The sequence below is a fragment of the Rattus norvegicus genome, chromosome X, assembly GCF_021556685.1.
Source record: "Rattus norvegicus strain SHRSP/BbbUtx chromosome X, alternate assembly SHRSP_T2T, whole genome shotgun sequence".
Classification (NCBI taxonomy): domain Eukaryota; kingdom Metazoa; phylum Chordata; class Mammalia; order Rodentia; family Muridae; genus Rattus; species Rattus norvegicus.
This window is the reverse complement of record NC_141554.1, coordinates 27,787,558-27,812,476: the sequence shown is the minus strand read 5'-3', so window position 1 is coordinate 27,812,476 and position 24,919 is coordinate 27,787,558. Positions and strand designations below refer to the sequence as shown.

The following is a 24,919-nucleotide window of genomic DNA, read 5'->3' as shown; positions in this document are numbered from 1 at the left end:
CTACCACAGAAGACAAAGCTGTGTCACTTGAAATCTAAGCAGCTGATTATTATTTTTTATTATTATTAACTTGAGTATTTCTTATATACATTTCGAGTGTTATTCTCTTTCCCGGTTTCCGGGCAAACATCCCCCTCCCCCTCCCCTTCTTCATGGGTGTTCCCCTCCCCATCCTCCCCCCATTACCGCCCTCCCTCCAACAATCACGTTCACTGGGGGTTCAGTCTTGGCAGGACCCAGGGCTTCCCCTTCCACTGGTGCTCTTACTAGGATATTCATTGCTACCTATGAGGTCAGAGTCCAGGGTCAGTCCACATATAGACTTTGGGTAGTAAGCAGCTGATTATTAAGCAGAAGCCTTGCACAGGACTAGGGCTGTCAGTATTCCGTCATGGAGACGGGAGGGGACCACAAGGTCTCACTACTAAAAACTTGAATGCAGCTGATGGCTGCTGGGGAAGAAAGAGATATTTTCTTCAGTGGTATCCACTGGTAAGGCACTCATGTTCCAGTAAATAACCTTTCGCCCAAGCTTCTGTAAGCAGCCCTAATTAAACTCAGTGGCTAGGAAAGAAAAGACAATAATGGAAGAGGGACTGATTGGGAAGAAGAGTAACAGGAGTGGGAAGGGGGTAGTAAAGAGTTATGGGGGAGTGAATATGATCAATGTATGTTATAAACACATGTGAGAATATCATAATGAAATACATTATCATGTATACTCAGTATATACTCATAAGTAGCTCATGAAAATGACTGAAAGCTGTCTCGTTGAACTCAGAACCACTGAATTGTATCTTTTATTTTCTGCTTATTTTACTTTTCATTAAGTATTTTATGTGTTTTACTATGCCCTTGAGGACAGGATCCTGTCAAATTCATATCTCAGATATAATGTTGGGAAATAACCAGGGAAAGACCACTTATAAACTGCTGAGTGATACTCAAGACTTTGTGAACCCTGAACCTTTTCAGCACCACCCCCACCTCCACCCCCACCCCAACCACCCTCACACCCACCCCCCACCAATAATAATGTCAAGCAACAAAATTGCCAAGATAAATCACTTTTATCTCTACAGGAAAGGGAGATCTAAAAAATATATAAATTACATTAGTAACACAACATAAGAAAAAACAAGGGGAACAAACAACAGAGAAATCTGGATGAGGCTACTCTAACCTATTTATAAAAAGGCCCTGCATCAGAAATCACAATCCTACCCACTTCTAAAAATATATTTAGACATGTACAGAAGCGGTGGGTTTGTTTTTAAATTGTTTGCTTTTTTGTAAAAATATATTAAAGGTGAATAGAAATCCTCTCTGCCCTCTTATCCTACCCCAGCTCTCTGCTGGGGTTTGCAGATCAGAGGTAACTATCTCACCATGTCTAAACCTTGGTTATTCCCAACTCCTCTCCACCTCACTTCACTTAGAACCTGAAACATAAAAACAAAACAAACAAAACAACAACAACAGCAACAACAACAACAACAACAACAACAACACACTAGCTTCTTTGGAAAAGCATAACTTTGAGGGTAAACTTGCTTTTCATTGGAAACAACACAAAATAACAGGAGACTCTGAGAACCCAACTAAACTAAACAAACCCCATTAGAGGGTGGGTTTCAGCTCCACAGAACCTTCTAACAAAGAAACAGAGGGAAAAGAGGCCTGGAATGGGTAGGGAGAGGGTGCTAGCAATTAGCTGCCTTTGAAAGATCAAGAGGGAGTTTTAATAGGTGTAAGGGCTAGGGACCTGTTTTTGGTGACAACAGTCAGCCTTTAGTCAGGAAGTTGCCCATACAGGGTCAGAAGCTTCCCCTGCTTTCCCCTTACTTCCCCACTGCTGCCCTGAAATCTCCAAGATGAGCAAAGCTGAGTAGAAAGGAGGGGAGTAGGGACCTCACGTGCTAAAGGGGAGGTAGCCAGGCCTTTTGCCTTTGGTGTGACTAAAGGAGGACTGCTTGGCCCCTGGGGGTCCCCAAGGTAGAAAAAGCAAATATTCTAAAGTACCCTCCCCCATTCCAACAAGGATGGAGGGTATAGATATATCTATAGAAAAAAGAAAGATAAGCCACAAACATAAAAGATAACACAGAGGCCTCACAAATTCCCTGTGGTCTGCATCATAGCTGTTAAATTCCCCAGAAGCCCTAGGCAAGCTGGGATGAGGACGAGTGGAAGGTAGAGGACACTCCCACTTGGGCAGTGCCAAAACGGGTTGTTCAGAAGGGGCAGTCTCCATCAAGTCCAAATTGCCAGTAAGGCAAGACAAGAGGGAGGTGGGGGACACTCTCTAGAAAATAGTGACAATCACAAAGGAGAGAAAAGTGGATCCGAATATCTGCTACTTCACAGATGGGCATCGTTTCTAACTTCAGACTTGAATAGCCTATCTGCACTATGCTTGACTGTTGGCCTGTGGTCTGAAAGTGAAAAGTCCCAGCGGTGAAGATCTTAGTCCTGAAATCTTCTTTAGACTAAGCTCAGATGGGAAAAGAAACATGGAAGTTCCTGATAATGACCTGCAGGGTTAGGTTGTTTCACCACACCCTCTTCAGAAGGTCCAGGCTGTGCTTTGTGGTACAGTTGGGGTGGTAGGAGCAGGCCAGAGCCAGAGTTATCAGTGTGGCTGGTACTTCAGATTTCTAGGAGGTGAGTTTGTACCTGCTGGAACCCAGTTATAGCTAAGGGGATAATGTTCTACAGGGCCTCAAAAATACAGGCAAATTCCTGAAGATCATCATAGGGGCTTCATGTGCAGTCAGACAAAAGTAGTTTCCTCTGGTAGGCTAGGCCAACAACCATGGTCAAAGGCTTGGGTATCTGTTTCTTCTTCCACCTCAAAAAGCCCCCCAACCCCAAAAGACAGTCAGCTTTTCTAGGCCAGCTCTGGAGATGGCCTGTAAGGGTCATAAAGACCCTTTTCATTTTTGTTATGAAAAGAGGTAAAAGGAGATAAAGACCACAACCTTCTATAAGGAACAAGACTGAAGGTAGGGTATATCCACTGGTTGTGAGGAAGGGGTAGGAATGGGTGGAGGTGGGCAGGCTTAGAGACAGGGCTAAATGTGCCGAAAATGTTGAGCACTGGGCCTCTCAATCCATGGCTGAGGAAACTGAAGGGCCCAGACTCCCTTTATGCTGCTCCTCATCATTCCTTCCATATGGAGGAGTGGTGGAAAAGTACAAAGACAAGGTGTAAGTGAAATATGTGGGTGGAACAGGAAAAGTTCTTGTCAGTTGGAAACTTCTCCCATTTACCTGCTACTTATGGGTATGGAAAGAGAAGGTAGGATACTCATAGGGGAAGTGGGAAAGGGAGTTGGGGATAGTCCGTGCCTTTGGTCAGTCCCAAGAAAGCAGGACAATGCACCTTGTCCGGGGCTCATAGGATCCAGGAGTGCCCCGAGTTGACAACGAAGAAGGCAATGGGGGTGAAGGGATGAAGGAGTAGGACATGACGGGGCTTGTCTCACAGAAGTAACTTGCCATTTCTGTGGATTTTCAGGATGCGGCCGAGTCTTTGCTTTGCTGTGGCCAGGCCCTTTTTCGGACGCTTTCCTGTAAGGAAGGGCCAAAGTAAGTAGAGCCTTTATGAGCAACTTAACACTAACTGCTACTGTGCCACACTTCGTGCTTTGTTTTTCTCTCTCAACAAAGCTCTTCATCCTTACACCATATCAGTCAAGGAACCCTCCTTAACCACTTCTATTCAGTGCCACATGCTTGGCTAATCCTTCTCCGATTCTGGGTATTTTTCTATCACTGACTTCGGGTTCAATCACTTTCCTTAGAAAATTCTGTATAGAGGTCAATATGCTTCTATATCATTTGTGTTATCCTGATCACCAGGGTTAGTGACTAGTGTTCTGTGTCCCTGAGAATGCCACGCTCAAGGATTCATTTCATTAGAAACCCCCATTCTAGTCAATCCTTAACATCACACCAAGCTCAGTATCCTTGAAGTACATCTATCCATACTACGGATTGGGGTCTGGCCAATGGGAATAAAAGGAGGGATTGAATGCATCTTTCTATCTTCCCACATCAAATCACTTCTCACATCCTACATTTGTATAACTATTCTTTCCATTTATCATCTCTCTATTACTCTGACCAGCTATCACACAGTTGTGTTTCTTCAGTCAATTTTGAATCTATGGGTGTATAGACTACTAACTTCTAATCCATCCTCAACTATGACCACCAGAAGAAATCTTTCAAATCTAAATCTACTATTACTTTTATTTAAATTCAGTTAATTGCCTCTTCATGGTCTATTGAGCTGTAGGTATTGGAAGGACAATATCCAAGTACCTCAAGTTTGGCTTCCTGGTATTCTCATCTATTAGAGCACTTAAAATTTAGATCAGGGAGCTTTTAAAAGCTCTCATTTTAATCCTCTTTTGGGTCATGTACCTTGTCCTGCCTGACTGCTCTGGGAACCAACTGAAGGGCGCCGCTGGGTGAGGAAGACTCCAGGGGCCATAGGTGTGGTGCTGCGATTTGCCTGAGCCATGCCAAAGGCATTGGGACGAGCAGTGTACTCATGGTCAGCAAGACTTCCTGACAGAGCCTCTTGTTTAGGCTCAGGAGGTGGCTGGGGTGAGGAGGAGGTGACAGGCTGGGGTGTAGTAGCCAGTGTTGGTGCAGGCATTGTCATGGTGGTATTGGAATCTTGAGGGCGAGGCTGTTCTACCTCCTTCAGCAAAGGCTTCTTCTTGATATATTTCTTCTTTTGGGCCTTTTGCAGCTCCTGAAATACAAGCCAAGTTGGTAGGGAGATTAAAGAGCAAGGAAAAAAAAGAAAAAGAAAGAAAAAGAAAATTTTCCAGAAAGTATGAAAACAATGGTGAATATGTTTCTGTATCCTGCCCCTTTCACCCATTCATTCTAAGTCCACCTTGTATGGGCACACAATAGAGGCCTTCCAACAACCACAGTGATTTCTTTGACATCATTCATCCTTAGCTCATCACCACCAATTAATATTAAAATGTCATGAGAACTGTAAATGATTTTGAAGACTTGGATTTTGGTGAACTATGGGCATTCCTAATAACTAAATTTACCCCAGCAGCTTAGGCACATTGCTTACTATATTCTTAGAAAAGTCCTAAGTGTATGTGAGGGGAACCTCTTCATTTTTACAAATAAAAAATGAAGTGCAAGGATAATAAGTAATTTAAACACAAATCCTAATGGAAAAGCAGTCAGATCTAGTATCTAACCATCTTACAAATCTTCTCAAAATGAATGGAGAATAAATAAAGTGTTAGCACTGGAATAAGGTAAATGTGAGTACAAACCCAGGCTTCTATTTCCTAAATTAGATGACTTTAGTTAAAGTTACTAACCTTTCTGAATCTCTGCTGCCTTGTCTGCAAATGGGTAAAGTAATAACTGCTTTTCAGAATTGTTAGAAAGCTTAAATGACATAAAAAATATATATCATGTGAAAGGAACTCAGAAAAGTAGTTAATTATTATTCTCTATTTGTTATAATAGATTTTTTCATTTTGCTGATCTTTTTCTTGCACCAGAAGACTTGACAGTCTTGTTTGAAGTCATTGAATCTAATATCTCAGTTTGTACAGACACATATGAAGTTGTGTCACTTCTGGCCATCTTGTATTTCATCCACTTACTGCTGTATGGCTCTACTATCTACTGTGTAGTAGGTATCTAGACAATGGCCATGTGGAGCCCTGAGCATGTGGTGCTGACAGCATGCAAATGAGTTTACTTTATGAAATGCCACCACACACCAGCCACACATACCAACTCCATGACTATATTCCTTAGCCTTCTCATGGCAGTAAAACCCTGGACCTTCAGAAGATTTGTTAGGCCATGGCTACCAGAGAAATTTCTGAGGAATAAGAATTATTAGTAATACATGCAAGCACTGCTCCTAATCACTCATTTAATAATTTTAAGAATGAGAATTAAGAACTATATTCCCGTTCTAAGGATAAAGAAACTTTATATTTACCTGTTTTGTTTTCCTTTTTCAAAAATGAGCATTGATATTTTGCCTGCATGTGTGTGTATATGAGGGTGCCTGATCCCCTAGAACTGGAGTTAGACAGTTGTGAGCTGACACATGGGAGCTGAGAACTGTACCTGGGTCCTCTGCAAGAGCAGCAAGTGCTCTTAACTGCTGAGTCACCTCTCCATCCATAAGTTATTTTCCTAAGATTACAGATATAATGAAGTTTCAAGCTGAGATGCAGACTCTGGTTTCAGAATCTGTTCTGTTCAGCCACACCCTTAGCAGGAATCTTGTCTCACCAATATTAAGAATGAATTCTGGCTAGGCAGTGGTGGTGTATGCCTTTAGTCACAGTACTTGGGAGACAGAGGCAGGTGGATCTCTGAGTTTAACGTCAGCCTTATCTACAGAGAGAATTCCAGAATAGCCAGGGATACACAGAGAAACTGTGTCTTGAAAAACAAAACAAAACAAAACAGAATGAATTCTGTTCCCCTGTTCTCTAGTCTAACTCCATAAATTATGTCTTCATATCTAGACTAGCTTAAAATTCCCTACCCTTGGTGCTAATCTCTTTTGCATGTAAGTAAGTGGCGAGTGGATAAACTTATGATGGGAACACTTTCCGCCTTGCCAAGTTCTTTATTGAAAAAGCTGCTATGAAACTCCCAACCAATTTCAAACTTTCATGGTATTCTACTTTGTGGCTACCTCGACAACCCATAATGATAAAGACTGAAGGTGAAAATGTCTTTAAGTCTTACTTTATATCAAGTGTTATTCTTAGGAAGACACACACACACACACACACACACACACACAAACACACAAACACACACCACACACCACCCTTCATTTAATCTTAATCAAAGTTACTAAAATAACTGTGAAAAAGAGAAATTAAAATTATATAAAGCCAGTTATAGCTGTTCCAGAATGTTAGTACACATGCCATGACTGTTGAGGTCAGAGGACAATTTGCAGGAGTAGGTTCTATTCTTCTACCCTGAAGGTTCTGGAATCACACTCAGGCCACAATGCTTGGTAGCCTAAGCAGATATATCTTTCAGGCCCTAGAATCCACTTTTGTTTTGCTTTGTTTTGCTTTGTTTTGTTTTGTTTTGAGACAGTGCTTCTTTGTGTAGACCTGGCTATCTTAGAACTCACTCTGTAGACCAGGCTGGCATCAAACTCAGATATCTGCCTGCCTCTGCCTCCTGACTGCTGGGATTAAAGGCCTGAGCCACCAGTGACTGGCAAGAATCTACTTCATAACTTTACTTATACTCATCTTCTAATATGAAGTTTCCAATCCAGAAAAATCTCATTAATTCTTGCATTCCAACACTGATTTATCATGTGTCATTATTAAAATGAGGATACCAAGTTAAAATAAATACATCCAAAGAGTTTAAAATATCCTTATAATTTTAAGTACCATGTGATAATGCTATAGAGAAGTACAGATGAAGATCAAAGAAATTAGGTGGTAGTAGGTAATGTGAATGGGCAAACGGAATGGCTTCATGCAAATAAAGGCATGAGGCAATTGGTGCATGGGGTAAATCATGAACACTGTAGTGGGTATGGCTGGCATAAACGATAGATATTGGAGTATAGTCAGATTAGAGAGAAGTCCCTGTAGACCGAAGAGGGCTTTATGAGTTCTAGCAAGGAGTAATATTTTCCTAGAATCCTTCCTTGTTCCCCCATGCATGTACACACAAAATAGCCTCTAATACTTCCCCCAACTTTAAAGGCTCTTCTTAGAAGTATTTCCATTATCCCAAATAGTACTTACTCCCTAGAAAGTACTAAGAATAGTTTTTACATTTTCATCTGTTTGTTTAAAGCAATAGAAAGCCTTTATTTAGAAGTTACATCTTATGTGGCACTGATGAATGGCAGGAAGTTTTAGTCGAAGAAAAGTCACTTGATCTCGATTGGTCTGCTTGATCTCTGTTAGCTCCAAATAATAGTCTCTAAGACATTTCTCAGAAACTTTATAGCTCTATAGAACACCATATGAAAAACAGTTCTTAAATTTTATTTATATAGGATATAATTACTCAAAAATATAAACATTTAACTATTTATTTCACTTTACTTAAACTCAAGTAGCATGAAATCTGAAGTTAGAGGATATGAGTTTGAATCTTGTCTCCTCCATTTATTGGCTGTCTTATTCTGGACTAGTCACTTAAAGAGATTCTCAAATTCTTCACCTGCAAAATGATGAAAATAGCTTTTGAATAAGACTATTGGGAATATAATATTAGACATTGTATATAGGAGCACCTACATAAGGCAGATGCTCAATATTACTCTAAGCTATAGGATGTGGCATAAGGAGCTACGTGGATATTGTTTGAGACCCAAACATTTCACCTCCAAATGTTCCTAGGGTTTCTAAGCAAAGTACATGTTAAAGCACTTTGTAAACTAATGCTAAGAGGTAAAATTGATTCATTGAAGGTGACCTTTTTGGCTAAAAAATGATGAATTCTGTTCTCTTGCGAAGCAGGGGGTAGAGATCAAGGTAATAATATTTGATAAAGGGTATAAGAAAAAGCTCTTTACAAAAGGCCAAATACCAAAACTGGTGTGTGACTCAATACTTAAGTGTACTCAAGTGAGTCATTTCCTCAGGACTAAATCTGAAGGCAAATGATAGATCTAGTTCTTTCTTTCTGAGGATATTTTTTCCATTTTTTTTTACTTTTTATTTGAGAAATTTATATATTCATGCAATATCATATTCATATTCATGCCTACCTCCCCTACCTGAAAAACCTTACAGATTCTCCCCAATCATGTTTCCCTTCCAATTTCATATGCTCTTTGTTTTTTTATATACATGAGTATGGAGCCTTCGTTGGGGCATGGGTGACCTACCAGGGACCACTCCTGGAAAGAAAACTGACTCTCCCTCCCACTCCATCTGTGGGGATTATATAAATTTATGAGGGTAAGTGACAGCAACAAGGACACTTTACTGATCTCTTTTTGTCCATCCTAATGCATGTCAACTAGGCAACCTGTCGAAGTAGCTTGCCACAAAGCTGAGATGTAAAGGATATAGGAGGGGCTGAGATACTGCCAAGACAAAGATTATCCATAACAGCAGGACCCTACCACCCTACAGGTCTCGATTTTAAGGCTCTAAGTCATCAGTAGCAGCTGGGTGTCAGCACATACCTGCTGGGCAAGCTTTGCAGCTGCTGCAGCCAAGCCTGTCTCAATGGAGGCAACTCTGGTTCCTTCACGAACAGGACGGTCCTGCTTGGGTAGAGTTGGAGTCACACGGGCTGCAAGGGAAACAGGATGTTAATTTATTTGTATATTATATTCTTCAACTTCCGACTATTCCAAAGGTAGTTATACTGTTCTTGCTTCTAGCTTTTCACAAAGCCCTATTTAATAACCAAGGCATAGATGAATACAAATTAACCTCCTTGAACTGGCATTTAACATTGTTCATGTGTTTCATATCCTTGTTGTTCCTGATTTACTTACTTTCCCAAACCTGTTTCCTCACCTATTGCTATGGTTTAAACACTCCCTCCAAACTTCATGTGGAAACTTAATTATCATTTCAACAGTATTAGAAGGGAGACCTTTAAGAGGCAAATTAGGTCACAATAGCACCGTTTTCCGGAATGGTATAAAGCTATTATTGCAGGCATGGGTTAGGTATTAAAAGGGGTGTATTTCGACTCTCATTTTCCCTCCTACTCTTTTACTATATGATGCTTTCTATTTCTGGGACAATTTAGCATGAAGGCCTATACCACGCCAGCAACATGCTCTTAGACTTCCAACTTCTAGAACCATGAGAAAAATAGTCTTTTATTTAGAATTTACTCAGTTGTAATATTCCATTACAGCCGCAGAAAACAAGCTAAACACCATTACTTTCTGCTTCTTCAGACAAATGGCTTCCTCATTGCACCTCCCGAGTATGATACTGCATTACCCTTCCCTCCATACTTACACTTATCATCTGAACTGCCTGTTCAGATCTATTTTCCTTTTGCATATATAAAACATGCCTATCCCTCAAAAGAATAATAACATAAAATATTTGGGGCCTCACTGATCCCACTGATCTTTCTTCTTTCTCAAAATTTATAATTGGTGCAAATGACTTGATATATAGCACACACTACCTGTTGAAGATTATTATTTTATAGGCACCAATCAAATAATGAATTCTTGAAGTTTTTGGCATAACTTTTAAATAGCACCTTAACAATAATGAATTAAAAAAGTGTTATTTGCTTATCTTTTTCAACAAGCATCTCTTAGGAGCAACAAGTATCTTCAGGTGAAGAAAGAAAGCTTTTCTTTACAAACAAATCCCATCCAAGGCCAAGGAGACAACTTGGTAAGGTGCTTATTGTAAAAGCGTGAGGACCAGGCCTCAATTACCAGCTCCACATACATTAAAAAACAAAAAGTTTCATGACTTGAGTTTATTCCCTAGAATCCACATAAAGGTGAAAGAAGAGAACCAATTCCATAAAGTTATCCTTTGACCTCCATGCACATGTCCACCCCAGTAATAATCATAGAATAACATTTAAAAAACAAGGGTGCTTGGGAAATGGCTCAGTGGGTAAAGCATTTGTCCTGTAAATATGAAGATCCAAATTCAAATTCTCAGAACCCACATAAAGCTAGATGCAGTAGCCTTTGTCTGTGATTCTAGTGCTCCTAGAGTAAGATAGGAGGCAGAGACAAGAGTAGCAGTAGAAGACAATGGGCCAAATAGCCTGGGGGTGTGCAGCAGCAAACATCAAGAGATCCTGCTTCCCACATGATAGAGCAATGACAGACTTAGGCCAGTATGAATAGGCAAGTGCCCCCCTAGCACTGCGATAACAAGTATGCATCATCAATGCTAGTTGGTTTTGATTTTTTAATTTATGTGGGTGCTGGTTGTTGAACTCCGGTCTTCATATCTGCACAAAAGTACTTTACTGAGCTATCTCCTCATTCACACTGTAGTTCTCTGATGTTCACACTCACACTGGGGATGTACACCATGACACAAATGTGAAGGTCACAAGAAACTTGTAGGAATCAGTTCTTTCCTTCTAACATGTGGGTCCTGGAGATCAAATTCAGGCTGTTAGGCATGGTATGTTCCTCTATCTGTTGACTCATCTCAAATGGCTCTATACTATACTTTTAAAAGGTAAGCATGTTTTGAATAGCCAGACAAAAATACAATCATTAAACAAAACATGTGCATCCAAATACACATGAATATACCCAGACAGACAGAAAAACACACATGTACACACACAAGAATGGCAGCTTAAAAATGAGGAAGGAGTTATAAAACTAAAAAAAAAAAAAAAAAAAACCACCAGTTTGCAAGTCTTTATGAAACACTGGTTCTAGAGAATTGGATATTCACATAGTTTACAGGGTATAAGCTAGTCCCAAGAAAGAAAACTGGTGAAATTGAGATAGGACCAACACATATAGGATTTCAAGTATGAACTTTAGTCTGTTGTTTTCTTGAGAAGGGGTCTCTCTATGTAGCCCTGAAATTTGCTACATAGACCGGGCTAGCCTCAAACTCAGAGAGCCACCTGTCTCTCTGTTCAGATATTAAAGGCAAAATCGACCACGCCCTGCTCCAAGTATGAATTTTCATGTTATTAGTGATAACTATAGTAGAACAGGATGCAATCATGTGGTAACTGGTGAATTGCAGTAACGTTTAAGTTGTTAAGAAATTAAAAGCAAGCTATTTACAATATTTTGAGAGTTTAGAACAAACAGGGATAGAAAAACTTAAATTATCTCATGAGAAAAACAATTTTTAAATGATAAATAACCCATCTCTTAAAAAAAAGCCAATGTTACATGAAAGCAAATAAACAAATCTAGAAGATGATACTGGCTATAGGACAATTATATACGTTTCTATAAGAAAACTAACAAAGCCTAGATGAACTGTTTTAGATTAAGATTGATTTAAAAACAAATCATGAAAAATGGTAAATATTTTTTAGACCACTAATATTTGTGTAGTTTATTAAGAAGTGAAAAGTACTATGGACTGGGGGAAGATAATTCAATGGCAAAGCACTTGCCTTGCCACATAAGCATGAGAACTGGAGTTTGGATCACCAAACTGGATGTGGTAACACACATCTATAATCCCAGAATGTCTATAATGAGATGGGAGGCAGAGATAGGAGAATCCCTGGAAATAGGGATATGCAGCACTGAGCAAGAAGAGATCCTGCTGTAAACAAGGTGGGAAGACAAAGGCCCACACCTGAGGTTATTTTCTAAACTACACATACACACAACTGCATACATAAACAATCACACAGGATTGAACATACATACTCACAAACACTACACATAGGAACATACATCATACATATTCAAAATTTAAGAAGCCCTGAAATGTTCTTCAGTGTAAATAGCCCAACTAGTGAAGATGAAGAACCTCAAAATTCCATGTTCACTTCAGGTACCTACTTTCCTTCTCTTCCTTCCCTTCTTCAGGGATAACTTCTTAGTAGGCGACAATCTTGGGACTCTTGTAAAGCCCAAGAGTCCACATAATTTTCCTTCTTGAAAACAAAAGTATCACAGTAGGGCTGTGATGGCACATACCAGAATGTTCTTAGAAGCTTTAGATGTGTTAGTGAACTCTTCTGGTTTCCTTCATCTCATGCCATATAATTTCAAAAATAGCTATTATTTTCCTAGCTACATTACATACACTATGTCACAGAATAAATTCAGTCCTGGCACCTACCATGGTACTAGAAGTAACAGATGTTTGCTGACTAAGCAAATGAGTGACTGAGTAAGATCTTGTTCTACAGATCTCTTACATTGATCTATTTTATTCACGTGATTACTCCTACAGAGTTTAAGATACAAAATACTAGATAACCTTTAGGACTCCATGGAGCATCATCTGAATTCTTCTTTTTCTTGGGTCGAGATTTCAAAGCAGGGTCATCATCATCAGACTCCAGGGATGGATAGACTGTAGGGAGAGATGAAGGCAGGATAAATTAAATCACATACAAAACAACAACAACACAATGATATATACTTCAGTCTTCTTCCTCCTCTTCAAGTATATTCATTTACTTAATCCATATTCAACTGAAGGTCCCTAAATATCCTACATTTTGTGCCTTTTGTATAGCTGTACCCTTGTTATGAAAGTCCTGTCCTACATTCACCAAATTCTTGGTCACTCAGGTGACTTACTTGGCTCACCTTTTAAAATTTAGCTCTAGATTTGGTCTTGTAGTCATCAGGGAAATGCAAGTCAAAACAACCTCACACCAATCAGAATGGCTAAGATCAAAAACTCAGGTGACAGCAGATGCTGGTGAGGATGTGGAGAAAGAGGAACACTCCTCCATTGTTGGTGGGATTGCAGACTGGTACAACCATTCTGGAAATCAGTCTGGAGGTTCCTCAGGAAATTGGACATTGAACTACCTGAGGATCCAGCTATACCTCTCCTGGGCATATACCCAAAAGATGCCCCAACATATAAAAAAGACACGTGCTCCACTATGTTCATAACAGCCTTATTTATGATAGGCAGAAGCTGGAAAGAACCCCGATGCCCGTCAACAGAAGAATGGGTACAGAAAATATAGTTCATTTACACAATGGAATACTATTCAGCTATTAAGAATGAGGACATCCTGAGTTTTGCAGGCAAATGGATGGAACTAGAAAATATTATCCTGAGTGAGGTAACCGAGACACATGGTATGCACTCACTGATAAGTGGATGTTAGCAAAAACAAAAAAAAAAAAAAACAAAAAAACAAAAAACAAAAAACAAACAAACAAAAAAAACCCCACAGAATACCTAGGATACAACCCATAGACCATAAGAAATGTATCAAGCCGAAAGGCCCAAGTGAGTACGCTTCAATCCCACTTAAAAAAGGGGAAGAAAATAATCACCCAAGGCAGAGGGAGGGAGGGACCAGGATGGGAGAGTTGAGGGGAAGGGGAAAAGGTGAACAGGATCAAGTATGGAGGGATGGTCAGGAGAGAATCCCAGAAGGCCAGAAGAATGAATGGAAATATACGGTCTTTGGGAGGAGGGGGTATGGGAGACCTTCTAGAAAGTACCAGAGACTTGGGAGATGAGAGACTCTCCGGATTCAATGGGGTGACCTTTGCGAAAATGTCCACCAATGGAGAGCAGGAACTTGAAGAGTCCACCTCTGGCTGACAGACAAAGCCTTAAGTGGAAAGACAGGGTTACCAACCCACAGTAAAAACTAGAATTGTTCCTGTCTTAAAGAAAAATGGAGAAGAGATAGAAGAAAAAGTGGTCCAGTGACTGGCCTAACTTGGGATCCCTCTCATTGGGGGGCACCAATGTCTGACACTATTCTATTATTGATGCTATTATGTGCTTACAGACAGGAACCTAGCATGGCTGTCCTCTGAGATGCCCTTCTAGCAGCTTAGTGAAACATATGCAGATACATATACCCAAGCATAGGACTGAAGTCTGGGACCCCATGGTTGAATTAGGGGAAGGATTGAAGAAGCTGAAGAAAAAGGCGACCCCATAGGAAGACTAGCAGTGTCAACTAACCCAGATCCTAGGGAGCTCCCAAAGACTGAGCTACCAACCAGGTAGCATACTGGGCTGGTCCAAACCCCCTCCTCCCTAGCACATATATAGCAGAGGACTGCTTGGCCTGGTCTCAGTGGGAGAAAATGTGCCTAATCTTTGAGAGACTTGAGGCCTCAGGGAAGTGGATGGCCTGGGGAAGGGAACACCCTCTTAGAGGCAAGGGGGAGGAGGAATGGGATGAGGAACTGTGGGAGGGGGGATTGGGAGGGGGCAATAGCTGGGGTGTAAATAAATTTTTAAATTTGCTCTCATAATCTGATTCAGATTCCTCCTCAGCTCTCCATAGCAACCTGTGCTTTATGCCTTCAATGGAGATGTTATATTCTAGTTAGGAACTGATTATTACATCTGCTGCCTCTAATTTACAAATGAGGCCAGGGATTTGTACTTGAATTTTCACTAAAGCAACTCATACAATGAACAGTAGGTATTTATTGTTTGTGAAATGATGGGAAAAGTAAATAATACATATTTAATACACACAATAGGAACATAAGTTGAACTAGGATCAAAATTATTGGAACTGCACGATCTAAGTAATAAAATATTTATATTCAAGTATCCTATCTTAGAGAAACAAATAGAGGTATACAGATTATCATAAAATCCATAGGCAATTCCTCATAATCCAGAGGCAAGACACTTAGAATTTTTAATGGAAATATGGTCTAGAATGATCCAACTGATGACATAAAATTCTGAGGCAACTCCTAAGGAGCCTAGAAGAGAACTCTAAGAGTAATAATCTCAGAAGAATTCTCCTCCCTCTTCTTTCCAGAGGGCTTCTCTACAGAAAAGAGAGTCTATTTTCAGACCTTCCTCCTTCAGCAAAGAGGTGAAAACTTTGCCTCCTCACTTTTTTTTCCAAAAAAAAAAAGAGGATTTAATTGTTCTTAGAATGGAGTGAATACTAATAACACAGCTGTTTCAGGAAAAGACACCAATATTACTTTGTTGGGTGTGAAAGATATTCTAACTTTAAAAGAAGTTAAGTGTGACACAGCAGAAAGACTTGGTGCCTTAGGATCAAAAAACTACTTCGAAATTCTGGATGGCACAGTAGTGGCCTAAGAACAGGTTCCAGAGTCTTAAGCCAAAATGTTGAAATAACAGATAATACCACCTGCCTTGCAAAGTTGTGTTCAAAAGTTGTACTTAAGAGATGGTGCGTAGGGGGCAGTAAGATGGCTCAGCAAGTTAAAGATGCTTGCTGTGCAAGCCTGATGACCTGAGTTAGATTCCCAGAACCAACATAAAAGTGGGAAGAATGAGCTGTACAGTTGTCCCCTGATCTCCACAAATGCTGTAGCATGTGTACCCATCCCCACACATATTTCTTAAATTTAGTAACAGATCATATGTAAAGTAACCTGCATAAGAAATTCCAATCTGAGCTTCACATTTTAGTGGACAGGTAATAAGGTATAGATTATAATTAAGTCTATGCATTGAAAGAAATTATATTTACATGTGCATATTAAAATATATGGTTGAAGTTACTTCCTGATTTTAAAACATATTACCAAGCGATAGTAATTAACTCTGGGTGCAACCGGCATAAAAGCAGCTATAAAAGCCAATGAGAATGAATATAAAGAGCAGAAACAAAGCCTTGAATAATGATCAAATGATTTTTTTTTTGGGGGGGGGGGGACGACGACAAGATTCTCAGTCTCATTCTGCTGCCAAGGCTGGCCTCAAATATCAAATGCTTCTGCCTCCTGAGTATTGGGATGACAGGTATAAATTATGTGACTGGCTTGCACAAATATTTTTGTGCCAGTTTTTCCTTTTTTAATATTTTTTAGTTTACATACAAAATAACGGCCTATGACATTAGATGTATCTATATCATTGTATATTGTAATATGACTCCACCCTCCCTTAGCTGTTCATCTCAATAAGCTCTAAGAGAATAAAATAATACAAAGCATTTTCTCCAATTACTACAAAGGTAAAAATCAGTAACAGAAAGATATATATGGAAAATTCACAACTCAGTAGAAATTATTACATACTCAAAAAGAATCAAAGAAATAAACGTGTATATAATTTCACAGACTTTGATATGGGGCCAGTGAGATAAAGTGCCTACCACCAAACTCTGGGATCCATACTGTGGAAGGAGAAAACTGATTCCCACAAGTTGTCATCTAACCTCCATAAATGTATAACATAAAATAAAATCAAATTAAAAGGACATACAAAAGTTTTAAAAGATTTGTATATGAATAAAAACAAAAATAGATCATACCAAAACTTTAAAAGATGCAGCAAAAGCAGTGCACAGATAGCAAGCAATTTAAAACTGCAAATACCTACATTCGAGATGAAAAATCTTAAATCAACAACCTACATTAGAAAACTGGAAGGAAAAATTAAACTGTCAAAAGTTAGATGAAAAAAAGATTATAGTAGACATAACAAGGAGAGGGAGAGGAAAAGGAACACAAAAAATCACATCAAAAAGAACAAAAGTGGAGAAGAGACTGCACTCTGCGCACATCCAGACGCCAGAGGAAAACACCAAACGCCATCTGGAACCCTGGTGCACGGAGGCTCCCGGAAAGAGCGGCGCAGATCTTCTCGGTTGCTGCCGCCGCGGAGAGGACTTAGGCAGTACCCCACGAGCACACTTGAGCCTCGGAACCTCAGGTAGGACCAACTTTTCCCCTGCAAGTGACCTGCCTGGTGAACTCAAGACACAGGCCCACAGGAACAGCTAAAGACCTGTAGAGAGAAAAAACTACAAGCCCGAAAGAGATAATCTGATGGCAGGAGGCAAGCGCAGGAACCCAAGCAACAGAAACCAAGACTACATGGCATCATCGGAGCCCAATTCTCCCACCAAAATAAACATGGAATATCCAAACACACCAGAAAAGCAAGATCTAGTTTCAAAATCATATTTGATCATGATGCTGGAGGACTTCAAGAAAGACGTGAAGAACTCCCTTAGAGAACAAGTAGAAGCCTACAGAGAAGAATCGCAAAAATGCCTGAAAGAATTCCAGGAAAACACAATCAAACAGTTGAAGGAATTAAAAATGGAAATAGAAGCAATCAAGAAAGAACACATGGAAACAACCCTGGATATAGAAAATCAAAAGAAGAGACAAGGAGCTGTAGATAGAAGCTTCACCAACAGAATACAAGAGATGGAAGAGAGAATCTTGGGAGCAGAAGATTCCCTAGAAATCATTGACTCAACTGTCAAAGATAATGTAAAGTGGAAAAAGCTACTGGTCCAAAACATACAGGAAATCCAGGACTCAATGAGAAGATCAAACCTAAGGATAATAGGTATAGAAGAGAGTGAAGACTCCCAGCTCAAAGGACCAGTAAATATCTTCAACAAAATCATAGAACAAAACTTCCCTAACCTAAAAAAAGAGATACCCATAGGCATACAAGAAGCCTACAAAACTCCAAATAGATTGGACCAGAAAAGAAACACCTCCCGTCACATAATAGTCAAAACACCAAACGCACAAAATAAAGAAAGAATATTAAAAGCAGTAAGGGAGAAAGGTCAAGTAAAATATAAAGGCAGACCTATCAGAATCACACCAGACTTTTCGCCAGAAACTATGAAGGCCAGAAGATCCTGGACAGATGTCATACAGACCCTAAGAGAACACAAGTGCCAGCCCAGGTTACTGTATCCTGCAAAACACTCAATTAACATAGATGGAGAAACCAAGATATTCCATGACAAAACCAAACTTACACAATATCTTTCTACAAATCCAGCACTACAAAGGATAATGCAGGGTAAAGCCCAACATAAGGAGGCAAGCTATACCCTAGAAGAAGCAAGAAACTAATGGTTTTGGCAACAAAACAAAGAGAAGAAAAGCACACAAACATAACCTCACATCCAAATATGAATACAACAGGAAGCAATAATCACTATTCCTTAATATCTCTCAACATCAATGGCCTCAACTCCCCAATAAAAAGACATAGATTAACAAACTGGATACACAACGAGGACCCTGCATTCTGCTGCCTACAGGAAACACACCTCAGAGACAAAGACAGACACTACCTCAGGGTGAAAGGCTGGAAAACAACTTTCCAAGCAAATGGTCAGAAGAAGCAAGCTGGAGTAGCCATTCTAATATCAAATAAAATCAATTTTCAATTAAAAGTCATCAAAAAAGATAAGGAAGGACACTTCATATTCATCAAAGGAAAAATCAACCAAGATGAACTCTCAATCCTAAATATCTATGCTCCAAATACAAGGGCACCTACATATGTAAAAGAAACCTTACTAAAGCTCAAAACACACATTGCACCTCACACAATAATAGTGGGAGATTTCAACACCCCACTCTCATCAATGGACAGATCATGGAAACAGAAATTACACAGAGACGTAGACAGACTAAGAGAATTCATGAGCCAAATGGACTTAACAGATATTTATAGAACATTCTATCCTAAAGCAAAAGGATATACCTTCTTCTCAGCTCCTCATGGTACTTTCTCCAAAATTGACCATATAGTTGGTCAAAAAACGGGCCTCAACAGGTACAGAAAGATAGAAATAATCCCATGCGTGCTATCAGACCACCAAGGCCTAAAACTGGTCTTCAATAACAATAAGGGAAGAATGCCCACATATACGTGGAAATTGAACAATGCTCTATTCAATGATAACCTGGTCAAGGAAGAAATAAAGAAAGAAATTAAAAACTTTTTAGAATTTAATGAAAATGAAGGTACAACATACCCAAACTTATGGGACACAATGAAAGCTGTGCTAAGAGGAAAACTCATAGCGCTGAGTGCCTGCAGAAAGAAACAGGAAAGAGCATATGTCAGCAGCTTGACAGCACACCTAAAAGCTCTAGAACAAAAAGAAGCAAATACACCCAGGAGGAGTAGAAGGCAGGAAATAATCAAACTCAGAGCTGAAATCAACCAAGTAGAAACAAAAAGGACCATAGAAAGAATCAACAGAACCAAAAATTGGTTCTTTGAGAAAATCAACAAGATAGATAAACCCTTAGCCAGACTAACGAGAGGACACAGAGAGTGCGTCCAAATTAACAAAATCAGAAATGAAAAGGGAGACATAACTACAGATTCAGAGGAAATTCAAAAAATCATCAGATCTTACTGTAAAAGCCTATATTCAACAAAACTTGAAAATCTGCAGGAAATGGACAATTTCCTAGACAGATACCAGGTATCGAAGTTAAATCAGGAACAGATAAACCAGTTAAACAACCCCATAACTCCTAAGGAAATAGAAGCAGTCATTAAAGGTCTCCCAACCAAAAAGAGCCCAGGTCCAGACGGGTTTAGTGCAGAATTCTATCAAACCTTCATAGAAGACCTCATACCAATATTATGCAAACTATTCCACAAAATTGAAACAGATGGATCACTCCCGAATTCCTTCTATGAAACCACAATTACTCTTATACCTAAACCACACAAAGACCCAACAAAGAAAGAGAATTTCAGACCAATTTCCCTTATGAATATCAACGCAAAAATACTCAATAAAATTCTGGCAAACCGAATCCAAGAGCACATCAAAACAATCATCCACCATGATCAAGTAGGCTTCATCCCAGGCATGCAGGGATGGCTTAATATACGGAAAACCATCAACGTGATCCATTATATAAACAAACTGAAAGAACAAAACCACATGATCATTTCATTAGATGCTGAGAAAGCATTTGACAAAATTCAACACCCCTTCATGATAAAAGTCCTGGAAAGAATAGGAATTCAAGGCCCATACCTAAACATAGTAAAAGCCATATACAGCAAAGCAGTTGCTGACATTAAACTAAATGGAGATAAACTTCAAGCAATCCCACTAAAATCAGGGAATAGACAAGGCTGCCCACTCTCTCCCTACTTATTCAATATAGTTCTTGAAGTTCTAGCCAGAGCAATCAGACAACAAAAGGATGTCAAGGGGATACAGATCGGAAAAGAAGAAGTCAAAATATCACTATTTGCAGATGATATGATAGTTTATTTAAGTGATCCCAAAAGTTCCACCAGAGAACTACTAAAGCTGATAAACAACTTCAGCAAAGTGGCTGGGTATAAAATTAACTCAAATAAATCAGTAGCCTTCCTCTACACAAAAGAGAAACAAGCCGAGAAAGAAATTAGGGAAACGACACCCTTCATAATAGACCCAAATAATATAAAAGTACCTCGGTGTGACTTTAACCAAGCAAGTAAAAGATCTGTACAATAAGAACTTCAAGACACTGAAGAAAGAAACTGAAGAAGACCTCAGAAGATGGAAAGATCTCCCATGCTCATGGATTGGCAGGATTAATATAGTAAAAATGGCCATTTTACCAAAAGCAATCTACAGATTCAATGCAATCCCCATCAAAATACCAATCCAATTCTTCAAAGAGTTAGACAGAACAATTTGCAAATTCATCTGGAATAACAAAAAACCCAGGATAGCTAAAACTATCCTCAACAATAAAAGGATTTCAGGGGGAATCACTATCCCTGAACTCAAGCAGTATTACAGAGCAATAGTGATAAAAACTGCATGGTATTGGTACAGAGACAGACAGATAGACCAATGGAATAGAATTGAAGACCCAGAAATGAACCCACACACCTATGATCACTTGATTTTTGACAAAGGAGCCAAAACCATCCAATGGAAAAAAGATAGCATTTTCAGCAAATGGTGCTGGTTCAACTGGAGGGCAACATGTAGAAGAATGCAGATCGATCCATGCTTATCACCCTGTACAAAGCTTAAGTCCAAGTGGATCAAGGACCTCCACATCAAACCTGATACACTCAAACTAATAGAAGAAAAACTAGGGAAGCATCTGGAACACATGGGCACTAGAAAAAATTTCCTGAACGAAACACCAATGGCTTATGCTCTAAGATCAAGAATCGACAAATGGGATCTCATAAAACTGCAAAACTTCTGTAAGGCAAAGGACACCGTGGTTAGGACAAATCGGCAACCAACACATTGGGAAAAGATCTTTACCAATCCTACAACAGATAGAGGCCTTATATCCAAAATATACAAAGAACTCAGGAAGTTAGACCGCAGGGAGACAAATAACCCTATTAAAAAATGGGGTTCAGAGCTAAACAAAGAATTCACAGCTGAGGAATGCCGAATGGCTGAGAAACACCTAAAGAAATGTTCAACATCTTTAGTCATAAGGGAAATGCAAATCAAAACAACCCTGAGATTTCACCTCACACCAGTGAGAATGGCTAAGATCAAAAACTCAGGTGACAGCAGATGCTGGCGAGGATGCGGAGAAAGAGGAACACTCCTCCATTGTTGGTGGGATTGCAGACTGGTAAAACCATTCTGGAAATCAGTCTGGAGGTTCCTCAGAAAATTGGACATTGAACTGCCTGAGGATCCAGCTATACCTCTCTTGGGCATATACCCAAAAGATGCCCCAACATATAAAAAAGACACGTGCTCCACTATGTTCATCGCAGCCTTATTTATAATAGCCAGAAGCTGGAAAGAACCCAGATGCCCTTCAACAGATGAATGGATACAGAAAATATGGTACATCTACACAATGGAATATTACTCAGCTATCAAAAACAACCGCTTTATGAAATTCGTAGGCAAATGGTTGGAACTGGAAAATATCATCCTGAGTGAGCTAACCCAAACACAGAAAGACATACATGGTATGCACTCACTGATAAGTGGCTATTAGCCCAAATGCTTGAATTACCCTAGATGCCTAGAACAAATGAAACTCAAGACGGATGATCAAAATGTGAATGCTTCACTCCTTCTCTAAAAGGGGAACAAGAATACCCTTGGCAGGGAAGAGAGAGGCAAAGATTAAAACAGAGACTGAAGGAACACCCATTCAGAGCCTGCCCCACATGTGGCCCATACATATACAGCCACCCAATTAGACAAGATGGATGAAGCAAAGAAGTGCAGACCGACAGGAGCCGGATGTAGATCTCTCCTGAGAGACACAGCCAGAATACAGCAAATACAGAGGCGAATGCCAGCAGCAAACCACTAAACTGAGAATAGGACCCCCGTTGAAGGAATCAGAGAAAGAACTGGAAGAGCTTGAAGGGGCTCGAGACCGCATATTACAACAATGCCAACTAACCAGAGCTTCCAGGGACTAAGCCACTACCTAAAGACTATACATGGACTGACCCTGGACTCTGACCTCATAGGTAGCAGTGAATATCCTAGTAAGAGCACCAGTGGAAGGGGAAGCCCTGGGTCCTGCTAAGACTGAACCCCCAGTGAACTAGATTGTTGGGGGGAGGGCGGCAATGGAGGGAGGATGGGGAGGGGAACACCTATAAAGAAGGGGAGGGAGGAGGGGGATGTTTGCCCGGAAACGGGAAAGGGAATAATACTCGAAATGTATATAAGAAATACTCAAGTTAATAAAAAAAAAGAAAATAAATCTTAAAAAAAATCTAAAAGAAATGAACAAATTTCTAGATTTACCAAACCACCAAAGTTAAACCAAGAAGAGATCAACAACCTAAACAGAAGTCTAACATAGGAAACAGTAATATAAATCATTCTAACTATGTAAGTGCAGGCCCAAATGTATTCACAGCAAACTTTCAACAGATCTGCAAATAACTATAGTCAATTCTTATTAAATTATTCAAAAAGTATACAAGGAACAGTTCTAAGCTATTTCTACAAAGTCAGTATTATTCTAATAAAAATACCAATACTAGGTAGAGACATAACCATGAGAACAAAAAAGAAAATGGCAGAGGCCAATATCTCTGATGAACACAGGGTCAAACATCTTCAATAAAATACAATTACAAACCAATTACAGACCAGTAGAGGTATTTATCAAAAATACCATCAAAGATCAAGATGACTTTATGTCAGAGATACAGCGATGGTACAACATGTACAAGCCAATAAATAAATTACATAAGTGGTCTTGAAGACAAAAAACACATAATCACCTCAATTGATGTAAAAAGGCCTTTGATAAAATCCAGCATAACATCATGCTAAAAAGCCCTACACAGAGTAGAACTGCAAGAAACATATTTTAAAACAGTAAGGCTTTATGTGACAAATATATTCCCAATATCATCATAAATGGAAACTTAAAGCAATCTATTAAAATCAGGAATGAGAAAGGACTGTATGCTATTGCCATTTCTTTTCGATATAATACTTGAAACACTAGCTGGAGCAATAATGCAAAGAAGGGGGTTAAGGAGATATAAAAAGGAAAAGAAGTTAAACTGTCCCTAATTTGCATACAACATTATATTCTAAAAGCAACCATAAAACTTCAGAAATGATCAACAGATCGCAGGATACAAAATCAACTTACAAAAATCTGTATTGAGGACTCCATATCCTGGTCCTTACCTCCAGCAGAAGACACCTACTCTACCAGAGGCTATGCTGGGTACTGGGAACCCCAAGTAAAACACGCACCTATCACCTAATACTCCTTAAAGCTGGTCCAGCAGTCCCCAACAGTACCCCTTCCCTTGGGCTCCATATCCCAGTCCACAATTCTAGCAGAAGACCCCTGCTCTGCTAAAGGCCACTATGTTAGGACCCCAGGCTCACACCTCCTGCAGAAGACCCCTGCTCTGTAGGAGGCCAAGATGGTACTAGAAACCCCAGAGGCCACACCAGTATCCAAAATCCCAGAAGCGACACCAGTTCCCAGAATCCAAGAGGCAACATAGGCACCCAAAACACCAGGTCATACTGGCTAACAAATTAACAAAATCAGAAATGAAAGGGGAGACATAACAACAGAGACTAATGAAATCCAAAGAATCATTAGGTCATACTTCAAAATCCTGTACTCCACAAAATCAGAAAATCTAAAAGAAATGAATAAATGTTTTGATATATAATACTTAACAAAGTTAAACCAAGATCAGAAAACAATTCAAATAGTTCTATAACACCTACTCAAATAGAACTAGTCATTAAAAGCCTCCGAACCAAAAAAAAAAAAAAAAAAAAAAAAAAAGAGTTCAGGGCCCAACTGACAGTTTTAGTGCAGAATTCTACCAGCCTTTCAAAAAAGAGCTAATACTAATACTCCTAAAATTATTCTAAAAAATAGAAACAGAAGGAACATTGCCAAATTCATTTTATAAGGTCACAGTAATTCTAATACAAAAACCACACAAAACTTTAACAAAGAAAATCAGAGCAATTTCCCTCATGAATATTGATGAAAAATACTCAAATATATCCAAGTACACAT

The 24,919-nt window shown here is 39.4% G+C and overlaps 1 protein-coding gene across 26 annotated transcripts in view; it reads right to left on the bottom strand.

The window, feature by feature from the left end:
- Nucleotides 1-1,051: 1,051 nt before the first annotated feature.
- Phf8 (PHD finger protein 8) overlaps nucleotides 1,052-24,919 on the bottom strand; it is a 98,810-nt gene continuing 74,942 nt past the window's right edge. For 10 of the 26 annotated variants that reach the window (XM_087600112.1, XM_087600116.1, NM_001434157.1 and 7 more), the window contains 4 exon segments: nucleotides 12,939-13,034; nucleotides 9,206-9,315; nucleotides 4,432-4,768; nucleotides 1,052-3,573 (listed from right to left, as the gene is read on the bottom strand). In XM_087600112.1, the coding sequence (XP_087456238.1) occupies nucleotides 3,485-3,573; nucleotides 4,432-4,768; nucleotides 9,206-9,315; nucleotides 12,939-13,034 (632 nt within the window). In that variant the 3' untranslated portion in view covers nucleotides 1,052-3,484. 26 annotated transcript variants of the gene reach the window in all.